The sequence below is a fragment of the Vipera berus genome (assembly GCF_964194415.1).
Source record: "Vipera berus genome assembly, chromosome: W".
In the NCBI taxonomy this organism is placed as follows: domain Eukaryota; kingdom Metazoa; phylum Chordata; class Lepidosauria; order Squamata; family Viperidae; genus Vipera; species Vipera berus.
Window position 1 is genome coordinate 49,957,994 of NC_138210.1, and position 21,868 is coordinate 49,979,861.

Sequence of the window (21,868 nt, forward strand, 5' to 3'; positions counted from 1 at the left end):
GCTTACAAGCTTAGCAGTAGCCTTCATTCTATGTATATGCCTGCTTATTAGGGCTTTCACACACCCCCAAGCGGCATTATTACAAAGTCAGCTTAATTGCCCCCAACAATCTGGGTCCTCATTTTACCTACCTCAGAAGGATGGAAGGCTGAGTCAACCTTGAGCCTGGTGGGACTCGAACCTGCACTAATTGCAGGCAGCTGGTGTTACCTAAGGAGGCATTAGCCCACTGCTCCACCAAGGCTCTAAGTGTTGACTTAATGTCCCATCCCCAAATCCGTAATTCGAAATTTTACCTTTTTTCTCTGATGAGAAAAAAGCTGACAAAATGTAAGATGACAGGAATTTATTGATTAAGAAAATTCATACAGCTGCCCGACTCAAGTCAGTGACTCTGTGTGGCTTATAAAAATTAAATTGCAGTATAAACGCCAATAAACCCCCACCCACCCTTGTTGACAAAATCAATCAAACCAACCACTTAATGGGCTCCATGTTACCCTGGGGTCCCTAACCCTATTGCCAAAACCAGGTCTTCAGGGCCTTTTGAAAGAGTCAAGGTAGGAACCAATCTTATTTCCGTGGGGATGATGTTCCACAGGGAGGGAGTCATTACAGAGAAGACCCTTCTTTTTGGTCCCACCGGTTGGAAGAAAAGTCTTCATCATAGTTCCATCCAAGCCGGGGATAAACAACATGGCGACTGCTTTGGGAAGAGGGTTACAGTTTATTGCAGAGGAAAGCCAGACAGGAAGATGGATCCAGAAAAAAACGACTGACCACATGTGGGTAGTGGGTTTTTATACCTCCTGGACTCTTATTGTTTGGAGTTATTTCCTGTTTCAGGCTTTGTATCTCCTGTGTCACGTATTCTATCCTGAGTCTAGGTGTGACTTGCTAGGAATCTTGCTGGTTGTGTGTATGTCCCAGCCCCTGCCTCCCTGAGGCTGGGGGTATGTCTTTGTCTTTCCTAAGCTCCTGGCTCTAACCTTCTTGATGGCTCACATGTGCATGTCTATAGAACTGGTTTTCTGCTTGGGGGGGGGAAGGAGACCTGAAACTATTAAGAAAACTCAGCATGCTTTCCTGGTTCTTCAATTTCTTTTTAGGAAATATATTTTTCTGCCCTTTTAATATTTCCTTCTCTGGGGAGCTGACTTCCCTCACACCAGATGGACCTTCTTAAGAGAGGGGAACCGTCACGTCCCCTGTCGCCCCGCTCTGGTGGGTTGGATAAATGTAAATGGGAAAAGAGGGACAGAATTATTAACAGAGGGATTTCCGGAACGAGATGCTGGTGGTGCAGCGAGAAAGGAGGCCGATCGACTCAGCTTGCATTGTGCTGGAGTCATCTTCACAGGAGTATTCCAGTATTTGACCGGCTGCCACCAAGAAGAGGGGATCACATTATTCACCAATGCACCAGAGGGCAGGAGAAGAAACAGTGGTTGGGAACTGATTGTGGGAAGTCAGCTCCCCAGAGAAGGAAATATTAAAAGGGCAGGAAAATATATTTCCTAAAAGGATCTTTAAAAGGCAGAAAAGCATGCCGTTTTTCTTAATAGCCCCAAGTCTTCCTCCCCCAAGCGGAAACCAACTCTATAGAAATGCAGATGTAAACCATTCAGGAAGGTTGAAGCTAAGAAGACTTCAGACTTGTAAAATCTACATACCCCTGCCCCAGGGAGGTGGGCTGGGACAGACAACCAGCAAGAATCCTAGAGTGGCACACCTAGGCTCAGGACAGAATACGTGACAAAGGAAATACAAAGCTTGAAACAGGAAATAACTCCAGACAATAGAGTCCAGGGGGTATAAAAACCCGCTACCCACATGTGCTCAGCCCTTCTTTTCCTGTTGGATCCATCTTTCTGTCTGCCTTTCCTCTGCAATAAAGTACAACCTTCTTCCCAAAGCAGTTGCCATGTTTATTCCCCACTTGGAGGAACCACGATGGAGACTTTTCTTCCAACATGATCAAAGAGAGAAGCAACCTGGAATTAAGAAGAAACTTACTGACAGTGAGGACAACCAACCAGTGGAACAGCTTGACTCCAGAAATCGTCACTGGAGGTTTTTAAGAAGAGGCTGGACAGTCACTTGTCTGAGATGGTATATAGGTCCTCCTGCTTGAGCAGGGGGCTGGACTAGAAGACCTCCAAGGTCCCTTCCAGCTTCTACTCTATTCATCCCAGCAATGCATTTTGCAGTCATCGTTCATGACAAAAACGGTACATGCCCTTAAAAGCAACCCAAAATACCGCACCGTGCAAAGGCCCAAAATTTCCTGCAACCTATCTCTCAAATTTCTGGCCTGTTGCCTTATTCTCAGGGTTACTATGCCAACGCTCCAGGCCATTCATAAATTGGCAGGGCGCGGTTCAAAACTGGCTGGAGCTGGTTTTAGGGATAGAGAAAGGGAAAGCCTTGTTCCTGGGAGAAACCATTCTGGTGAAGCAGGGAGGGAAGGCTGCAAGTTCCTAAATCTGAAATGTTGGCAAAACAAAGAGAATTGGAGAATTGAGACTGCCGTAGAAAATTATACCTACTCATTTTTGCCCGGGGAGGTTGGTTGCAATATATTAGAATATTAAGCTGCCACACACCAACGTTATTGATGCAGTGAAAACAGGCAGGTTATCATTAGGAGGATAAATCAATTCTTCGCAGTATCCAGGCAGACTAGCTGCCCCAAAGATGAAAATGTTTGTTTAGCGGCCTTTCTCCACTGCATTCCTCCCTTTTTCATCCAAAGCCCAAGCTCGCATGCTTTTGTGACATCTTGGAAGGCTGTGCGAGTCAATGTGAAAATTTGAACAAGAGGCAGGATATGGATAGGATGCAAAATCTGTCAACCAGAGGGGCCATTTTCTTTTAGCCAATTTCACAGCAGAGTTAATGCTTGTGCAAGTGCACGCATTTCTGTTCATCGGTTCAAATGTGGGATCTAATAAAAAATATCAGGATCGGAATCAAGCTGAAAGGGACCTTGGAGGTCTTCTAGTCCAACACCCTGCTGTACCATTTCAGACAAGTGGCTGTCCAGTCTCTTCTTAAAAACCTCCAGTGATGAAGCACCCACAACTTCTTGGAGGCAAGCTGTTCCACTGTTTAATTGTTCTGAGTGTTAGGAAGTTTCTCCTTAATTCCAGGTTGCTTCTCTCCTTGATTAGTTTCCACCCATTGTTTCTTGTCTTGCCTTCCGATGGTAAATAAGTTGACCCCTCTTTTCTTTGTGGCAGCCCCTCAAATATTGGAATGCTGCTATGTCATCCCTAGTCCTTTTCTCTAGACTAGCCATACCTAGTGCCTGCAACTGTTCTTCATACGTTTTAAGTCTTATATTTATTGTACATTCATGTTTTATACCGATGCATCCATTTCTGAATCAGTCTCTCTGTAAAAACAGGCCGCTGTGCTAATCCGCAGCATAAATGCTGCTTAAATTCCATGTCATCAATGAAATGAAATGCAAGCAACTCTTGAGGATTGTAGTGGCAGAATGAGAGAAAGGAAGACAAGCCAGATGGCGCAAACTAGCATTTCTTACACATGGGAAACATAGCAAACATAGAGGAGCTGCTTCAGGGGGCCACCACTAAAAAGGCCCTGCCTGCTCCAAGCACTCCCCAAACCCTCCAATGTTGAACCCACGTTATGCACGTATAAGCTGATTGAGGTGGATTTGTGGCTTTCTAGGTCAAAACAGCCACTTTCAGTACCAATGAAGGAGAATATTTGTAGCTCAGGGTTGAAATGAAGGGGCCCTTGGTGCTCTCTGAGCTTTCTTCCTTTTTCTTTCTAAGGTTTCATTACCCTATTTATTTATTTATTTATTTATTTAGATTTGTATACCGCCCTTTCCCGAAGGACTCAGGGCGGTTTACAGGGTAATTAAAACAAGAAATACAAAAGTTAAAAACGATTAAAAAAATTACAACAGTCCCTGAAAAGGTAAAAGCCCCCAATTAAAATTAAAATTAAAATTGAAACTACTGTAGGTAACATCATCAGTACTGTCAGTTGATATTCTGGTGTCTTGTCTGTCTGGATGGGTGGGGGCGGTCTTAGGGATCCTTTGGTTGGGCTGTTTACTAATAGCTCTGTGGCAGTTTCTTGACTGGGGTATTGCTTGCTTGCTTGCTTGCTTGTTGATCTGAAGTTGACCTTGGAGTTAATCTATGCTGACCTGAGTGCTGATTACTGATGGGGAGGTGCCAGAATCTTTTTCTCTTTTGGGCTGGTTGATTGTCTCTTTTGCATATTCTATAAGGTAAAGGTTCCCCCGCACATGTGTGCTAGTTGGTGCTCATCTCCGTTTCAAAGCCGAAGAGCCAGCGCTTGTCTGAGGACGTCTCCGTGGTCATGTGGCCGGCATGACTAGATGCCAAAGGCGCACGGAACGCTGTTACCTTCCCACCGGAGTGGTCCCTATTTTTCTACTTGCATTTTTTTTTACGTGCTTTCGAACTGCTAGGTTGGCAGAAGCTGGGACGAGTAACAGGTGCTCACTCTGTTACGCGGCACTCGGGATTCTATAGATTCTATAGATGTTGTTAAATGTCTACGTGTCTATTGATGGCTGAATTGTCACGAGTGCCAGGCTTCTAGAAATTCCCTGGCATCTTTGGATTTGGCCTGGTCTAGGATTGTCACATTTCCTCAACTAAAACTAATCTGTCTACATGTTGTGAAATGAAAGAATTTTCGTCATGCCTTTTCGACGGCCAGTTGGTATTCATGGATGCATTCTGCCAGTCTTCTGCCTGTTTGCCCTACCTACACAGTGACTGTTGCACTTCTTGCATCGTATATTGTAGATGACTCCTGTTCCTTTCTTCTGGGGTTGCTGGGTCTTTTGATTTGCTTATAATGTTCTTAAGGGCTTTTGTTGGCTTGTGTGCTATGCTGGTTAAGTGGGCTTAGCAAGATCGGGGGGGGGGGGGGCTGAGCTGCCAGATTTTTGCCCCAGCATTTCGGAGCCCTTTTCAGAAGCGGAGCGTGCAAAAGTGCACCAGGCAAGAGGCGAAACAGGGTGGACTGCTCGGCCAGATCTTCTCCCCCTCCTGTCCCGAAAGACGATGGGCCTGAATTGCAGCGATGCCTTTCACGGGGCCTGCCTCTGTCCTCTTAGAAGCAACCGATGCTGGATTCCCAGAACTGAGCAGGGGGTTGGACTAGATGACCTCCAGGGTCCCTTCCAACTTAATAATAATAATAATAATAACAACAACAATAACAATAACTATTATTATTATTATTATTATTATTATTATTATTATTATTATTATTATTATTATTATTATTATTATTATTATTTTTATTATTATTTTTATTATTATTTTTATTATTATTATTATTATTATTCTGCTCAGAACTAGATCCGAAGTGTGCTAACCCCTGCGGTCTATAAATCCGTTTTAAATAACGCTAGATTCCTCTGACATTTAACCCATAGGGTTGCCTTGCAAAAAAGGACGCCACCCCCGGTTCCACCACAGATTCTTTCCCTGATTTTTCCTCAATTCCCCCCCCCTCCACTTCGTGCTTTGGTTGCGCCCAGGCTGCCGTCGTGATCTCATGCCCACCCAGCAGGTCGGGCTGGCACCATTTCGACTGTGCGGGGGGGGGAGGGAGGAAAGAAGCTGGCTTTCTAAATCTCTTCCCGCTGATGCGGGAAGCCTTATTTCCAAATAAAGAAACTTCGGGTGGGAGCTTGCACGCTCATCAGTGAACGAGAGAGTCTCTCTTTTTTTTTTTGAACGCAAGGGAATTGGCCTCATTCAAAGGACTTTCCCTGGTCACCCCTACCCTCTAAGATGGTGCTGCCCAAAAGGAAAGGGGAGGGGCGGGTATATTTGCCGCGAAGGGAGCGGCCGGGACTTGCGGCGAAGGCGACGCGGAGGGAAGGTTGATCGGGAAGCTGCAGCGATGGCATCCAACGGTGAGAAGGGCAAGAGGAGACTCGATCGGTTTTCCGGAGAGACCGCGAAGGGGACGCCGGGCTCTCACAACCGTCGCAACGGGCGTGCGTGCGCGCGCGCGCGCAGGGTTTTAAGCTTGATTTTAGCAGGGTCAAGTCGCTAGTCCTCGTGGTCACAGGGAACGAGCGATGGGGCACTAGGGCCAATGGGCTTCCGTGGAAGAGGCTTTACCGCAGGGGTGCCAATTCCGGGGGGATCCATCGCGGGAGGGAGGAATCGGGGAAAGAGGAAGAGGCGGACGTGCCTCGGATCAGAACCCGGAGCCAAAGAGCCGACGCTTCGTGCTTTCGGGTGAGACCGCCAAGAGAAATCCGCCAGTGAGATTTCAGGGCTTCCGTTGAGGCGGGGCTTTGAGAGAGCGCGCAGGGCGGCCGAGAGGCGAGGCATCGGTCGAGATGAGGAGTCTCTGCCCCGTTTATTTTGGGGAGCGGGACAAGCCGCCCCCCTTTTGACAGACGGATGGGGCGGCCAGAGCTCTTGGGCTGGTTTCTAGATCCTGGCCTGTTTGAAAAGAGACCGGGGAAGGGAGGTTGAACGAATTGACTTTCTCCCTGTCCGCGGAAGGCTTTGCCCATCGCCATCGCTCTTGAAACTGCGCCATCCGCTGCGGCCATTTTAGGAAAGCGTGAGAACCCGAGGGGAGGGAGGGAGCGGAAAAAGAGAGAGAGAGAGAGAAACGGGGTTTCCGCGGAACTCTTGAGGGACGGCGACAACCACGCATGCGTGAGACGGAACGTTTGGAGGAGAAAAAAAATCGGGGCGAAGCTGGCTTTTTTGAACCACCAGGCAAATCGGGAGCACGCATGCGCTGCCTCGTCTAGCCGCGAGTCTGTGTGGGCCGACGGCGCGTGCGCGTAGAAGCCTGGTGTGTTTTTTTTTGTCGCAGTGTTACATCTGGGTTCCTCCTCAACGGTTGCGCCTCATAGTTTAGAGTTAAGAATGCCAGCTCGCCCACGCGCGCCCAAACGGCTGCTCGGCCGCTGAGGGAAGCGCGCGCTACTCCCCGCCCGTCTTCCCTTAAGAGGGGCTGTAAAAGGAGCCGCTGGGCTCGGCCCCAATTCCACACACACACCCCTTCAGCCGAATCTAAATCTGTTCAAGCTCGTAACTGAGCCTTAACAGCTGTTTTCTGCTCTTATGGGTAGGTGAATTATCCCCTCAGTCCTTGTTAAGCTTGTCGCTCATTTTGACAGCGCGGCCTTGGTTCTTTCCCCCCCCCCCCGCTGTTCTTATTATTTGCTTGTTATTTGCCATCGTGGGCTGTTGGATGGGTTTTGTTTTTTTTTAATGGACCTTTGCACAAGGAGAATTGGAGAACTTAGGAATTGTTTGCTGTCCCAGGCTAGAGCTGAAGGAAAAGACCTTAATTTAAGTTGAAGTTTATTGAATTTATATACCGCCCTTTTCCCCCGTAGGACTCAGGGCAGTTTACAAGGTATTTAAAAACGTCAACAATACAAAAGTTAAAAACAATTAAAAATAATTAAATTTGATCCCTGAAAAATATAAAACCCCAATGAAAAACTCTCAGCTTGGGCCGGAAAGCTCAAAGAGCCAGGTCTTCAGGTCCCAGCGGAATGAAGGAAGGTGGGGGGGGCAGTCCTAACTTCACTGAATTTGAGAGAAAACACCGTTACGTATGCAAAGGTGGTCTTTTTCACCTACCCCAAAATCCAAAACACCGAATGCAGTGATTGAGGCAAAGCAAAAAAAAAAAGCATTTATTAAGGAGGATCAGATATTTTTATATAGGGTACAGAAACAAATGATGGGATACATTAAGTACATGTGAAACATGAGTAAGCAAATGATCAAACAATAAAGACATGTATGAGACTTAAACAATAAGAAGACATTGATTCTCATATATTCTACTGACTTGAAATTCTCCCCCCCCCCCCCCATCTGCGATTGGATTCAAGACTTTCTTAGGGGATTGGTTACAAAGAGTGAGGGTCGGGTCTGCTTTGTCCACCCCCCTGAAGCTTTGCACCGGCACGCCACAGGGCTGTGTGCTTAGCCCCTACCTGTACTCTTTATACACTTATGATTGTGTAGCATCTGACCCATCTACTGCGATAGGTTCACAGATGATACAACTGTGGTGGGTCTTATTACAGGTGGGGATGAGACAGCATATAGGGCGGAGGTACAAAAACTATCCATATGGTGTAGTAACAACAACTTGCACCTAAACATCAGCAAGACGAAAGAGATGGTGTTAGACTTCTGGAGGAAAAAGGAGGAACCTGCCCCACTTTACATCGGGGAGGACTGTGTAGAGAGAGTTTCCTCCTTTAAATTTCTGGGAGTCTACCTCTGAAGATCTGACCTAGAAAGTTAACACAACCCAGGTGGCTAGAAAGGCCCAAGAGAGGCTTCACTTTCTTAGGGTCTTGCGGAAGAACAGGGTAGAACAACAGCTAATGACCCTCTTTTAACGGTCTACTATGGAGAGCGTCCTCTCTTATGGTATTGTGGTTTGGTATGCTGGTCTGACAGCCGCGGATAGGAAAGTATTACAGAGGGTAGTGAGCACAGCACAAGACATTGTGGGCTGTTCCCTGACACCACTGGATGACATCGCCAGGGCTCGTTGCCTTGGAAGAGTGAGGAAGATTCTCAGGGATGATTCACACCCTGGATGGTATCTCTTTACTCTCCTACCATCCGGTAGGAGATATAGGAACATAGCCAGCCGTACCAACAGGCTGAAAAATAGCTTTTATCCGTGGGCTGTTAGGCTTTTAAATGGGACATAATCTTATGCAGAATTGACTTGGGAGGCTGGTGTGTGGTGTAGTTGGTTCACATGGTGTGGTAGGATGGAGGGTTTGTTGTCACTGTGTGTTGGGGGGAGAGAGCAGGGGGGGGAGGCTCAGCTAATCTCAATGTACACATGTTGTACTTTGACAATAAAGGTTTATTATTTATTATTACAAGTGGCAGATTTATGAGTGACATACTCCCTGTCCTAGTCAAGTTTGTATCTCAACACTTGCAAGTATATTCAAGGACTTCCAGAATAGATTTGTGTAGTTGCCAAAAAAGGAAGTTCTTGACATACCAAAATGGCCTTGGCTAAGAAGAGAAAAAAACATGTTTTCTTAAAATTATGAGAAGAGGCCTAGATTGCAATTGTTAAAAAATGCTAATATTACCCTTTTAAAAGTCTTAATAATGAAGTCTGTCTAACATTCCAGGTAACAGTTTGTCCCCTCAAAGTTTTTAATTCTTACCCCCTCCCCTTCTGGACTGAAAGGATTCTTGAATTTTGCCCCCCCCAAAAAAGTTCTGCAAATCTGATTAAACTGACCACCAGAATCATCCCCAGCTGTTGCCTAAAACTCAAGTTATCCAGATTGGTGTAAAGATGAAAAATATGGTCTCTGAATTTGGAAAGAGACACTAACTTTGCAAAGTTGGCTCACACATGCATCCCATGAGTCATGGATACTTCAGGCAAAGCAAAAGATGTTATTGAAGATGGAGGATGGTCAAGTTTTTGTAGGTTACCAAAATGATGCTTTCAGTATATCTGATGTATTAGAAAACAACAGTAGAAGATATGAATTGGACGAGAAATAGTAGAAAGTACTGGTTCTAGGTAACATTTCGTCAGCAACAAATTTATGGGTTACATACATCATTCCTTTTTTGAGTCAGGTTTGTATGTTTTTTTAATATTGGCAAGTGTATCCCAAGGATTCCCAGAATATGCTCTCCATTTAATTGCTGAAAGATTGATTTTTTTTACATTAAAAATATTAGCTTGGTTAAAAAGAAAAAAAACATGGTTTCTGGAACTTCAAAAGGAGGCATGGATGCCATGTTTAAATGCTAATATTGTTAAAAAAAACTAATGGAACCTGAAAATCCAGGTAACAGCTACAACAAAGTTAAATGTGATGTTACAGGGGCAAGCTCTGCTTTTTCACATTTGTGTTGTGCATAATGGGTAGCATTTGAAGTGTAACAATATATTTTATTGTCACATTCTGCAAATCTCATGCCAAGGTGGCAACAGATTTTAGAATTTTTTTGTGCAGTACTGTGAACCAGCACTGGGATACAGCTCTTGAGCATATGTATCTATTCTGAGTAGTGAATGACAGCCATGGACTGCAAAACATTTTCAGTTCTTTGTACAGATGTATGGCCAATGCTATATAACTTGTGACATCTCAGAAATTGAAATAAAACTGGGCATCTTTTGGCCCTGATTCTTGGGGATGCTGTGAAATGTAATACAAATTGGGGATTGCCTTTCACTGTGTTAGGTTCTCAAAATTTGTAAAGTGGATCTGTTTTAATTTTCCCAATTCTCTTGCAGATTATAGCCAGTCAGCAACACAGAGGTAAATAACATTGGAATTAATTTTCTATTTATGAGTAACATGTTTGTTTTATTTTGTTTATCAAAAGGTACTACCTATCTCTCTTTCTCTCTCTGATATTTTGATATATCATGCATTCAGTAGGCAAGTTTTTTTTCTATAAAAATGTGAAGATTTTGTGGCACTGAATTGTCCAGAAATCTGATTCACAAATTCAGACTTGTATCTTGATTAGCGATTAAACTGTACTAATAACCATAATTCCTTACAAATAATATGTCTAGCCCAGTTGCACTTAGGGAATGATGCTTAAAATTTCATTTATTTTAGAATATTCATTAAATTGCCTAATGCAATTTGATAACAGGATAACCCCATAATGCTAAAGTTTCCAAGGGCTCCTGGAAAACTATTAACTTGTTCCAACCATAGAGAATATTAAAGCTGTTTTTAAAGTAGAAGAAGTTTAATGTATTGCCTATTTCTGAGTATTTCCAGTAAGTTTTCAGAGTTACACAGCACAATTCCCTCATTTGTGGAGTTATCAGCTATCTTGGAAATGCACCTGCAACCTTTGTAATTTAAAGAGAATACACTAGATATACAGTGAAAAGCAAAAATACAGTCTGAAAGTTCATTGTGGAAATAAGTTCCTTACTTGGCTGATTTTTATCTCTTCCTTTCCACTAGTTATGGGGCCTACCCAACTCCACCCACACAAGGTTATTCTCAAACTAGCCAGCCATATGGACAGCAGAGTTATGGTGGCTATGGGCAATCAGCGGATACTTCTGGATATGGCCAAAGTAGTTACAGCTCGTCTTATGGTCAGACGCAGGGCTGTGAGTACAGTAGTCTTATTTTTGAACTTCATAACTACATAGGAAAATGTGAGAGATCAGCTGAGCTGGGGAAATAAGTGATTCTGGCTTGTTTTTTCCAAGTCAGTTCTATAACGCACCAACATATAGACTTGGTTTATAGAGGCAAAAGTATGGAAATTACGCTGTTACATCCCATCCCATGATAAAGTTTGGTGATAATTATTGGAATTTCTTTGCTTGTTCACTAAAATTATAGAATTTGATTTGGGATTAGAAAGATGACTGTAACGTTGTGAGACTTACTTTTGTATTTCCCAACTTGGCAATAGTATCTGTTCATTAAAACATCCGTGTTACGGTTGTGCTGTACTTCAGAAGCAAATGCAGCACCCTTCTGAGTTATTAAAGCAACCATGTCATTTTGCAGGATGATATAGCTATTGTTGGGAGACTGATGCAGCTATGTGGTCTTGGCACAACAAATATATCTCTTTAGTGGGTTGTAGGCAGGTGTTGTGTTACATCCTCCTGCATATTCCAAACAAACATACCTTTTGAAACAAATACAAACTCTTGTATTTAATTCAAAGCTGTAAGTAATGGTGGGAAATCCGGCAGCCATTGATAACGACACCAGATTTAATGCTGATTTATTGCTGAACTCCCTCCCCCCTTGTTTTAAACATAATAGCTGGATATGGCACTCAGTCCACACCACAAGCTTATGGCTCATCCACAGGATATGGCAGTAGTCAGACGTCACAGTCATCCTATGCACAGCAATCATCCTATCCCAGCTATTCTCAGCAGCCAACCAGTTCCAGCACTGGAAGGTAAATGGGCTAACTCCTGGGCTTTTTTTCCCCCCTTCCTGTTCAGAGTTGTGGGATGGGTCTGGAGCTGGGAACCTGAAGAATCCTAATAGGATAAAAACATGGGTGTACTTTGAATGAGGCTAGAACGGTATTATTTATGCTTGGTTTTTTGTGTGAAATCTGCAGTTATGGCACCAGTTCCCAAACCTCCAGTTACGGGCAACCCCAAAGCGGGGGTTATGGCCAGCAGTCAAGCTATGGCAGCCAGCAGCAAAGCTCTTACGGGCAGCAACCTTCCTACAACCCACCTCAGAGCTACGGCCAGCAGAGTCAATATGGCAGCAGCAGCACTGGAGGAGGTGGTGGCGGTTGTGAGTAGATTTTTTTTTTTCTTTTCCCAACTCATTGTCCTTTGATTCACACACCTGGCTTCATCTTGGTTTAAATTTTGGCAAAGGGGAAGTTAGAGAATATAATGTCTGATTCTGGTGGGATGGAGAGTAGGACCACTGCAAGAATTTTACTCTTCCCTACTCATGTTTTCTTATTGTCGGAAGTCAAAGGTCATGTTATATAATCTTGGTGCGTGGTGTTTTGTTTTGTTTTTTCCCATTCTCCAGCTGGTGGCTATGGCCAGGATCAGTCCTCCATGAGCGGAAGTGGTAGTGGAGGAGGCTATGGCAGCCAGGATCAAAGTGGATACGGGGGTCAACAGGACCGCAGTCGTGGCAGAGGCAGTGGAGGAGGAAGTGGCGGCGGCGGATATGGTAGAGGTGGCTTTGATCGGAGTGGTGGTAGAGGTGGCAACAGAGGTGGCCGTGGAGGTGGCATGGGGTAGGTGTCTAACAGGTTGTTGTGGTAGAGGGAGCGGGTTTTAAATTTTTTTTTCTTAGTATTTGAAAAAAGCTAAGCGTTTCTGGGAGGGTACAAAATTTGAAAAATGAAAACAAGTTTTGGTGGAAAAGGCTGGGAAAACCACCTTGTACACAATTGGTGTGCTTTTTTTTTGTACTGGGTGAATTCTTAATGGCTGTCAAAAAGGTATTCTATTACCTGCATGTGAAGGAGTTAAAATTTCTGACAAATCAGTCATCGCAGTAACAAGTTGGTGCATGGGGTGAAATACGGTATTTTCATCTTGTAATCCTACCTGGATTTGTTGACAACCTCAAAGGTGCACTTGATATGAGTATCAGTACCGTTCCTCAAAGGTGAATTATACTTCTCTGTGACACACGTTACAGTCATGTACAAGTACGTAGAGGATTCTCATACTACAAAATACAATACTACTACAATTTTTGCAGAAAGGAGATTGATAATAGGATTGTCCTTCAATTCCATCCCAGTGTAAACCTAATGAGGGGCATGGTTTATATGCTGATAGCAACTTGAGGTTTCTACGATTGTTTCAGCAACATGCTTCTGGGCAAATTGTAAGCCAGCTTTCCTTGGGGTGAATGCTATGGTTTAGCCATGTAATGGCTGTCAAATTGGGTTTAAATGGATGTGTTCATGTTTACTTATTCCTTGTACTTGTGGTTTACGAGTGACCATGTAGTATCCTCAAACTGTTCTTAGGTACTTGTACTGCCTCCTTTTTTTTAATCAAGGGGTGACTAAAGTTGATATTTGAAAATAATTGCCAATGATTGCTAAGCAACATTGACCATGTGGGGGTTCTGATTTGGGGGAGACAAGATAGTAGAGAGGTGAGTATAGATATGGGTAGTTGAAGGGTTGTTTGCTTATGAAAAGTTGTTGCTCTGTTAACAATACCTGCTCTGTTAACAAATTCTGCATTTTGTGTGCCACAGGTGTGAAAGTCAATGAACTTTAATCAAATCTCCACCTTCCACATGTTAGTTAAGGGTCTGAGGAAGGGAGAGAGATCTTTAATGCAGGCAGATAATGCAGTGTTTAGAGCTGAGTGATTTAATATTATGAGTATTCTGATGAGAGAATGGGTTTTTATACACGCTTTCAAAGCAGATATCTGCACGTAGGATTGTATGCAACAAAGGCTTTGCAAAAACAATAATTTGAGAAAAGTGGCCTAGAAATAACAGTGTGCACGGTATGCAATATTTTAAAAACAAAAGCTTGGTTCACCAGTCATGCCAAGACTAGGAACACCTACAAGGAAAACAACTTTGTCCCCAAAGCTGCATCAGGACGCCACATGTAACGGGTTCAAGCTCGGAAGCAAGATTGACTAAACATTAGCAGTTGCAAACCTTTTCAAGGGTATCATGCTTTATTTTAAAAAAATGCTGAGGGCAAGAAAAAGGTGGAGCAGGTTGTCTTTAGATCTTCAGGAAGAATCAAACCTAAGTGTTGGCCAGCATCTTAATGGATATGGTGTAGTTTCTAGCAACAAAACCTTTTTAGCCATGGAAAAAGCATCATTATCTTCTAACTTATCTCCTCAGCGGTGGTGAGCGAGGTGGTGGCTTCAATAAATTTGGTGGTAAGTCCAAAGAGTTCAAAAACTTGAACCACAAAAGTGTATTTCTATTATATTATTTTTTGGAGACTCGTGTTTGTATGCCAAAGAAATGAAAAGCCACCGTTTATCAGATAAAAACCTATGGGAGCACTCCCTGTTGTGGCACATATGCCAAAATGGTTGGTTGTTATCTGTGGCGCTGATTTCCACGTTCTGGGTTTTCTACTCAGCCAAGTTCTTCGGGCCAATTTTGGTTGTATGTTATGCAACAAGACTGGAAAAAAAATAATGAAACCTAGACTTGTGTTTTGTGGGAGAACACGTGGAAAAATTCACTTCATAAATGTTGGGCTTGTGTGTTGTCCCTTGTTAGAAACACACATGCAAATGTTGGCTTAAAAAGTGTTAATGGAAGTGCATGCAGTCCTGAAGAAACATGGACAAATGAAGGTTTATGTTACCTTGTTTAAAAAACCACTGGTACAAGAAGGAAATGCGAGGGGCCGCTCCCTTCAAACCGGAATGTATAATTTTTGTCTGTATGAAACTCTTAAGAGCTCTTCGACAAATAAATGTTTTCATAGGCTTCTATTCTAAAGAAAGTTTGGTTTTAATACGAAGTTACATAAAAGGTGGTCTTTTTTTTTTTTAGACACGTGAATGTACCAAACTAAACTAATTGGTTTTAAGGAACGTTCCCATAGGGTTTGCTGAAAAAGGCTTGGCACAAAAAATTTAAAATGGTCTACATAGGATTGTTAATGCATTTGAGACCAGTGTTGGGCATACGCTTTCAAAAGTAATTATGATTGGATGTGCTGAAAGGTGTCAAATGTTTCTTAAAGAAATCTGTGTATATAATATGTTAATAGAATGGTTGGTGAGAGTAAAGAACCTGATGGTCTATCAAAACTAAAGATCTAATCTTGTAAAAGGACTTACTCAAAATACGTTCTGTGGTATAAGGTGGTGTGTCTACTTAACACATAGCTCTTGTGTTCAAGAAAATGAAGTGGAATAGGTTGCAGAATTCTGCCACAGGCCTCATGGTGCTGGAGGTTTAAAAAAATAAACTGATCAAGGGTCAATAAAAGACTCTGGGTAGCAGTGACTAATGTATGCTCTGAAAGTGGAAAAGTAGATTCCTCCGGGTGGTTGTCCCGTACCGTTTTGAGTGTGTCTCTGGAGGCCACGCTCCTCCCTTCAAAGCTGCAAAAATTAGGTTCTATATGTCCTGGCGGAAAGAGTGCTTAAACTGGTTATGTAATAATCTCACAATTAAGACATGGTGTGCTTCTGACTGGGCGGGTATGTTTTCCTATATTCTAATCGTGAGGCTGCATATGTTCAACACTGGCCTGTTTCTAATGTGGTCGTGATGGTGATGATGTGAAAAAAAGTGGGGAGCCCACTCTCTGTCTAACTGAATCTTTCCTTCCTTGTTTTCATGTGACAAAAGGACCACGGGACCAAGGCTCACGTCACGATTCTGGTAAGTGGTTGTTTGACTGCTTTGATACTCATGCCACTTAATAATCGAAGCAAAGCTTTGAATTGATGATAAGTATTCTGTCTTAAAGGACTTGTGTTCCTCAAGGCCAGTGAAGCAGTCCTCAAGGATAACTTGAGACTTTGATGGGCATCTTCAAATTTGCCTTATGACCTCTGGGATGCTTGTGAATAACAAACCATTAAACTAGCTGATTTCAGTTGTGTTAAAAACAAACAACTTTCAACATTAATAATGCAGGATTGGTGATTTGTGGCACTTAGTCAAAGAAAATGTTCACTTCGATAAAAAGGAATCTTGAAATGGAATTGAAAATTTGTACAACCCAGAATGATTTGATACTTAAAGTGTTGTTTGGGATTTATTTTGTTTAAAAGTCTTAATTCTTTTCTTGCAGCTAATGAGCAGGATAATTCTGACAATAACACCATCTTTGTCCAAGGACTTGGTGAAAATGTAACCATTGAGTCGGTTTCAGAATACTTTAAGCAGATCGGCCTCATCAAGGTAAGCAAATACTCCACACTATCACTGATCCATTTAGCAATACGCTACTGGGAATCCAGAGGAACACCCATCTAGTTTGTGAATCACATATAAAGAGAAAATTTATATTGCTCTTGAAGCAAGAAAATAGTAGATTCCAAGATGATTTCACATGTTTCTATTCATAATGTATCTTTCACCTAAAGGCTAGTTAACATTTTTATACTTCACAGACAAAATCTACATAACAGACAGAAAAAAGGCCCTAAAAATTTGCTTCTGTACTTAAACCTGGGGCTCCAATGCAAGATGGGAACGCTTCTGTTTGCTTGCTTCCTTGCTTATTTGATTAATTGCTCTTTGTTGATTATACAGTAAGCGTCAGCTGCTATGGGTTTTATGTTTTTATTTAATGTTGTAAGCTGCCCGGAATCCTATATTTTGAGATGGGGGACAGTCTCCAGAAATGAGCAGCAAACAAATATTGTCCCTAAATAGTATGAGCAGAAATGAAAACTTCATTTGACCAGAATGTCATCTCTTGTGTCTTTTTAGATGAACAAGAAAACTGGGCAGCCTATGATTAACCTGTATACAGACCGTGAGACAGGAAAACTGAAAGGAGAAGCCACAGTTTCTTTTGATGATCCCCCATCTGCAAAAGCTGCCATTGATTGGTTTGATGGTAGGCTGCTGATTTGGAATTGTATATTTATTGCTGGGAATTTGTATGGCTGTGTTCAAAGTGATAGGATAGAAACTGTCTCGGTGCCATTGGAATTTAAGTGAAATAAAAAGTAGTGTTAATGATGAACACAGTAATGGACAAAAGTGTTTCTCCCCCCCCCCCCCCCCAATTCCATAGGGAAAGAGTTCTCCGGCAACCCAATTAAAGTTTCATTTGCCACCCGGAGAGCAGACTTCAACCGAGGAGGGGGGAATGGCCGTGTTGGAAGAGGCCGTGGCGGTAGAGGAGGTGAGTAAGACTTATCTTTGGAACTGAAAAGTAATGGAGCATCTGCTTATCCATCTTCCTGTCATGTTATTGTCCCTATTTTAAGAGAAGAGCAAGAATCGGTCCTTCAGCACAGCAGTGAAGGACCAAGTTCTGTTGTAGGATGTGGAGGTAAAATGGATAGGAATATCTTATAGTGCAGTACTTCTTGACCTCAGCAATTGGAAGATGTGTGAAATGGCTTGAGGTTGAGAATCAACTGGTAACAGTGGATGAGGCAGTAAATCCTGGCAAGAAAACGTTCTTAGTTGCTCCCTTGAATTTTCTTCAGGACCAATGGGCCGTGGTGGATTTGGTGGCGGCGGCAGCAGTGGCAGCGGCGGCAACAGTGGCTCCAGTGGAGGCAACCGGGGTGGGTTCCCTAGTGGCGGAGGCGGCCAGCAGCGTGCTGGAGACTGGAAGTGTCCCAATCCGTAAGTAAAATCTGTAGCAATTTGTGTGGCGGGGAAGATGGTAGTGAGTTGTGAATTTGATTTGGTTTGTAATGGCTTTCTTCCCACGATGCCTACTTGTAGGACCTGCGAGAACATGAATTTTTCGTGGCGCAATGAATGCAATCAGTGCAAAGCACCCAAACCAGATGGGCCTGGGGGACCACATATGGGTGAGTATTAGGGAGTGGATCAGCTGCACTTAACTACTAGAGTTCTTACCACAAGAGAAGCATCATCTACAGGAGTGAGATTTCTTGTTTGCTTTGAATGGGGAAGGACACAAATGTACCACGGGTCTTCGGCCGAGATAATTTTTGTTTTCATTTTGTGAAACGCAGGACATGCGTTTTCATGGAAAGGTCTGAATATAGGAAAACAACAGTTGTCCTTTGGAGATGAGCAATCTATTCTCTTTTCCCAGGGGGCGGATTTGGTGAAGAACGACGGGGACGGGGAGGCTTTGACAGAGGTGGTTTCCGGGGAGGCCGAGGGGGAGACCGAGGTGGATTCCGCGGTGGAAGAGGCGGAGACAGAGGCAGCTTTGGACCAGGAAAAATGGACTCTAGGTAAAATTTATTTCTAGGAGTGGGATGGGTGGCTAATAAATACCATATTTCTGCACCTGAATAAAAAGCCTTCCAGAGGCTATTAGGATCTGTATCAGGCTTTTCACTCCTAAGCACCAACCAGTTTCACCCATAATAGCTTTGCCTCTGGAGTACTGCTAACTATAGCTAGTAGTCACCATCTGTAATTTTAAATTTCATTTATTTTTTTCTTCTCGCCCTGCAGAGGGGACCACAGACAAGACCGCCGTGAGAGACCTTATTGAGCCAAGATCCCAGACCATGTGAATTTATAAACTTTTTTTTTATTTTGTATGATGTCTAACTTCATTGCAAATTGTGTACCCCATGTTGAGTTTGTGTACAGACTTTGTATGCCTGTCTTTATTTTTATTATTTTTTTGTTGTTGACTGTACTTGGACTAATCCCAGATTACAAAAATATATTTTCATTGTGTGGTTGTAATTGCAAGGCAGGGGCGGACATAGAGCTGAATAATAAAGATGTTTTCAGTCAATTCTCAAAATAATTGTATTGGTTTTATGTCATACAGGAAATGCTAACGCCAAAGAGATTGCTTTAGATTCAATTTGTCCTTCAGGTCTGAACTAAGAGACTCCCGGGGCTAATTTTGTTAATTTCAGCATACATTTTTTCCTGTAAAAATTTTTTTATAAATGTTTGAGGAAAAACCAGTGTAGAAATGTTGGTGGTTATTAGGCTCATTTGTTTTCAAAATCTCACATGCAAGAATACAAGGAACAGAGTCTTATTAAGAGTGATGTTGCTGTTCTACTACTTACTTACATCACTGAAATTCCCATGAGGTACAGGCAGTCCTTGTTTAGCAGCCACAACTGGGACAAGCAGCTTGTGACACTGCAGTTGGTTACGATGTTACTTCCGCTCTTCTTTGCTTTACAGACCTGCAGAGGTTCTAAGCGTGAGAACTGGTCACAAAGTTAACTTTTTTCGTCAGTGTTGCAACTACGGATGGTTGCTAAAAAGAGGTCTGCCTTCACTGAATGCAAAAGTTGGCTTTCACTGGCCCTTTTTATGTGTTGAAGTGCAAATAATTGAGATTGTAACCTGTGCAGACATTTGTCTATGCAAATACAGAAAGGTGGGAATGTGGATGTACAAATAAATCTCCCATCTTTTTGCTGATTGTGTAAAATGGGTGCAGCTAAGGAATGAGGTAAACGCTTACAGAAGGATGGCTGTATTTTAAAGGAAGTCTGGAAGAGGGATAGCAGGTTCTAAAAAGGAAGAGGGAAAAACGATCCAGATTTCTTTTTTTCTTTGACACAAGTTATCAAAGAAAACAGGATAAGCATTGTTGATAAGTTTCCCTGACAAGCGCCGGGGACATCAGGAGATCCATGCAGTTCAAATGTGTATAAAAAATTATTGTAAGCTTAAGCCGAAAAGAGGGAAGAGGTATTTGAGGTGGGCTCAATAGTAGTAACTGTGAGAGGGATCTCGGAGTCCTAGTAGACAATCACTTCAATAGGAGCCAGCAGTGTGCTGCAGCTGCCAAAAAAGCCAACACAGTGCTAGGCTGCATTAACAGAGGGATAGAATCAAGATCACGTGAAATACTAATACCACTTTACAATGCCTTGGTAAGGCCACACTTGGAATACTGCATCCAGTTTTGGTCACCACGATGTAAAAAAGATGTTGAGACACTAGAAAGAGTGCAGAGAAGAGCAACAAAGATGATTGGGGGACTGGAGGCTAAAACATAGGGAACAGTTGCTGGAATTGGGTATGTGTAACAAAGAGAAGGGTGAGGGGGGACATGATAGCAGTGTTCCAGTATCTCAGGGACTGCCACAAAGAAGAGGGAGTCAAGCTCTTCTACCAAAGCACCTGAAGGCAGGACAAGAAGCAATGGATGGAAACTAATCAAGGAGAGAAGCAACCTAGAACTAAGGAGAAACTTCCTGACAGAACAATTAACCAGTGGAACAACCTGCCTCCAGAAGTGGTGAACGCTCCAACACTGGAAGTTTTTAAGAGGAGACTGGACAGCCATTTGCCTGAAATGGTATAAGGTTTCCTGCCTGAGCAGGGGGTTGGACTAGATGACCTCCAAGGTCCCTTCCAAATTATTATCTACACTCCCAACTTCCAAATGTATCAATTTCAATTCCTAGATCTCTCAGCAAAAGTCAAGCTGGCAGGGATATTAACCTCAACAGGATTACAGTACAGCATAAATCAGTGGTGCCCATTGTCCAACTCTTCTTACGGAAGAAAGATTATGGCCTTAGTTGCTGGTATACAGGTGAAACTCGAAAAATTAGAATATTGTGCAAAAGTTCATTTATTTCATTAATGCAACTTAAAAGGGGAAACGAATATATGAGATAGACTCATTACATGCAAAGTAAGATAGTTCAAGCCGTGATTTGTCATAATTGTGATGATTATAGCTTACAGCTCATGAAAACCCCAAATCCACAATCTCAGTAAATTAGAATATTACATGCAATCAATAAAACGAGTGTACATAGAACAATATCAGACCTCTGAAAAGTATACACATGCATATGTACTCAGTACTTGGTTTGTGCCCCTTTTGCAGCAATTACTGCCTCTGTGGCGTGGCATGGAAGCTATCAGCCTGTGGCACTGCTGAGGTGTTACGGAAGACCAGGATGCTTCAATAGCGGCCTTCAGCTCTTCTGCATTGTTCGGTCTCATGTCTCTCATCTTTCTCTTGGCAATGCCATAGATTCTCTATGGGGTTCAGGTCAGGCGAGTTTGCCGGCCAATCAAGCACAGTAATCCCACGGTCATTGAACCAGGTTTTGGTGCTTTTGGCAGTGTGGGCAGGTGCCAAGTCCTGCTGGAAAATGAAGTCAGCATCTCCATAAAGCTCGTCTGCAGAAGGAAGCATGAAGTGCTCCAAAATCTCCTGGTAGATGGCTGCGTTGACCGTGGACTTAATGAAGCACAGTGGACCAACGCCAGCAGATGACATGGCTCCCCAAATCAACACAGACTGTGGAAACTTCACACTGGACTTCAAGCATCTTGCAGTGTGCGCCTCTCCATTCTTCCTCCAGACTCTGGGTCCTTGGTTTCCAAATGAGATGCAAAAGTTGCTCGCATCAGAAAAGAGGACTTTGGACCACTGAGCAACAGACCAGGTCTGTTTTTCTTTAGCCCAGGTAAGACGCTTCTGACGTTTGTTGTTCAGGAGCAGCTTGACAAGAGGAATACATTTGAAGCCCATGTCCAGGATCCGTCTGTGTGTGGTGGCTCTTGATGCACTGACTCCAGCCTCAGTCCACTCCTTGTGAAAGTCCCCAACACTTTTGAATGGCCTTTTCCTGACAATCCTCTCCAGGCTGCGGTCATCCCTGCTGCTTGTGCACCTTTTTCTTCCACGCTTTTCCCTTCCACATAACTTTCTATTAACGTGCTTTGATACAG

General features: G+C 43.2%; 1 protein-coding gene across 2 annotated transcripts; it reads left to right on the forward strand.

Moving 5' to 3' along the window:
* The first annotated feature begins 5,883 nt into the window (after nt 1–5,883).
* On the forward strand, nt 5,884–18,938 carry LOC308676659 (uncharacterized protein). Of its 2 annotated transcripts, none has more exons than XM_081342646.1 (15): nt 5,884–5,944; nt 10,318–10,342; nt 11,012–11,163; nt 11,837–11,978; nt 12,147–12,331; nt 12,581–12,794; nt 14,393–14,430; nt 15,869–15,901; nt 16,317–16,426; nt 16,961–17,090; nt 17,271–17,381; nt 17,692–17,833; nt 17,936–18,024; nt 18,276–18,420; nt 18,647–18,938. In XM_081342646.1, exons 1-15 carry the CDS (start codon nt 5,932–5,934, stop codon nt 18,684–18,686), a joined length of 1,569 nt encoding a protein of 522 aa, XP_081198772.1. In that variant the 5' UTR covers nt 5,884–5,931; the 3' UTR covers nt 18,687–18,938. The 2 variants fall into 2 exon arrangements, with proteins under 2 accessions (XP_081198772.1, XP_081198771.1); XM_081342645.1 differs by lacking the exon at nt 5,884–5,944 and adding an exon at nt 9,581–9,650.
* Nucleotides 18,939–21,868: the final 2,930 nt, after the last annotated feature.

Coding starts and splice junctions, on each gene's coding strand:
- LOC308676659 (XM_081342645.1), top strand. CDS start 9,617: ATGGGTTACATACATCATTCCTTTTTTGAGTCAG. Junction 14,431..15,868: donor TGGCTTCAATAAATTTGGTG/GTAAGTCCAAAG, acceptor ATGTGACAAAAG/GACCACGGGACCAAGGCTCA. Junction 17,834..17,935: donor GACTGGAAGTGTCCCAATCC/GTAAGTAAAATC, acceptor GCCTACTTGTAG/GACCTGCGAGAACATGAATT.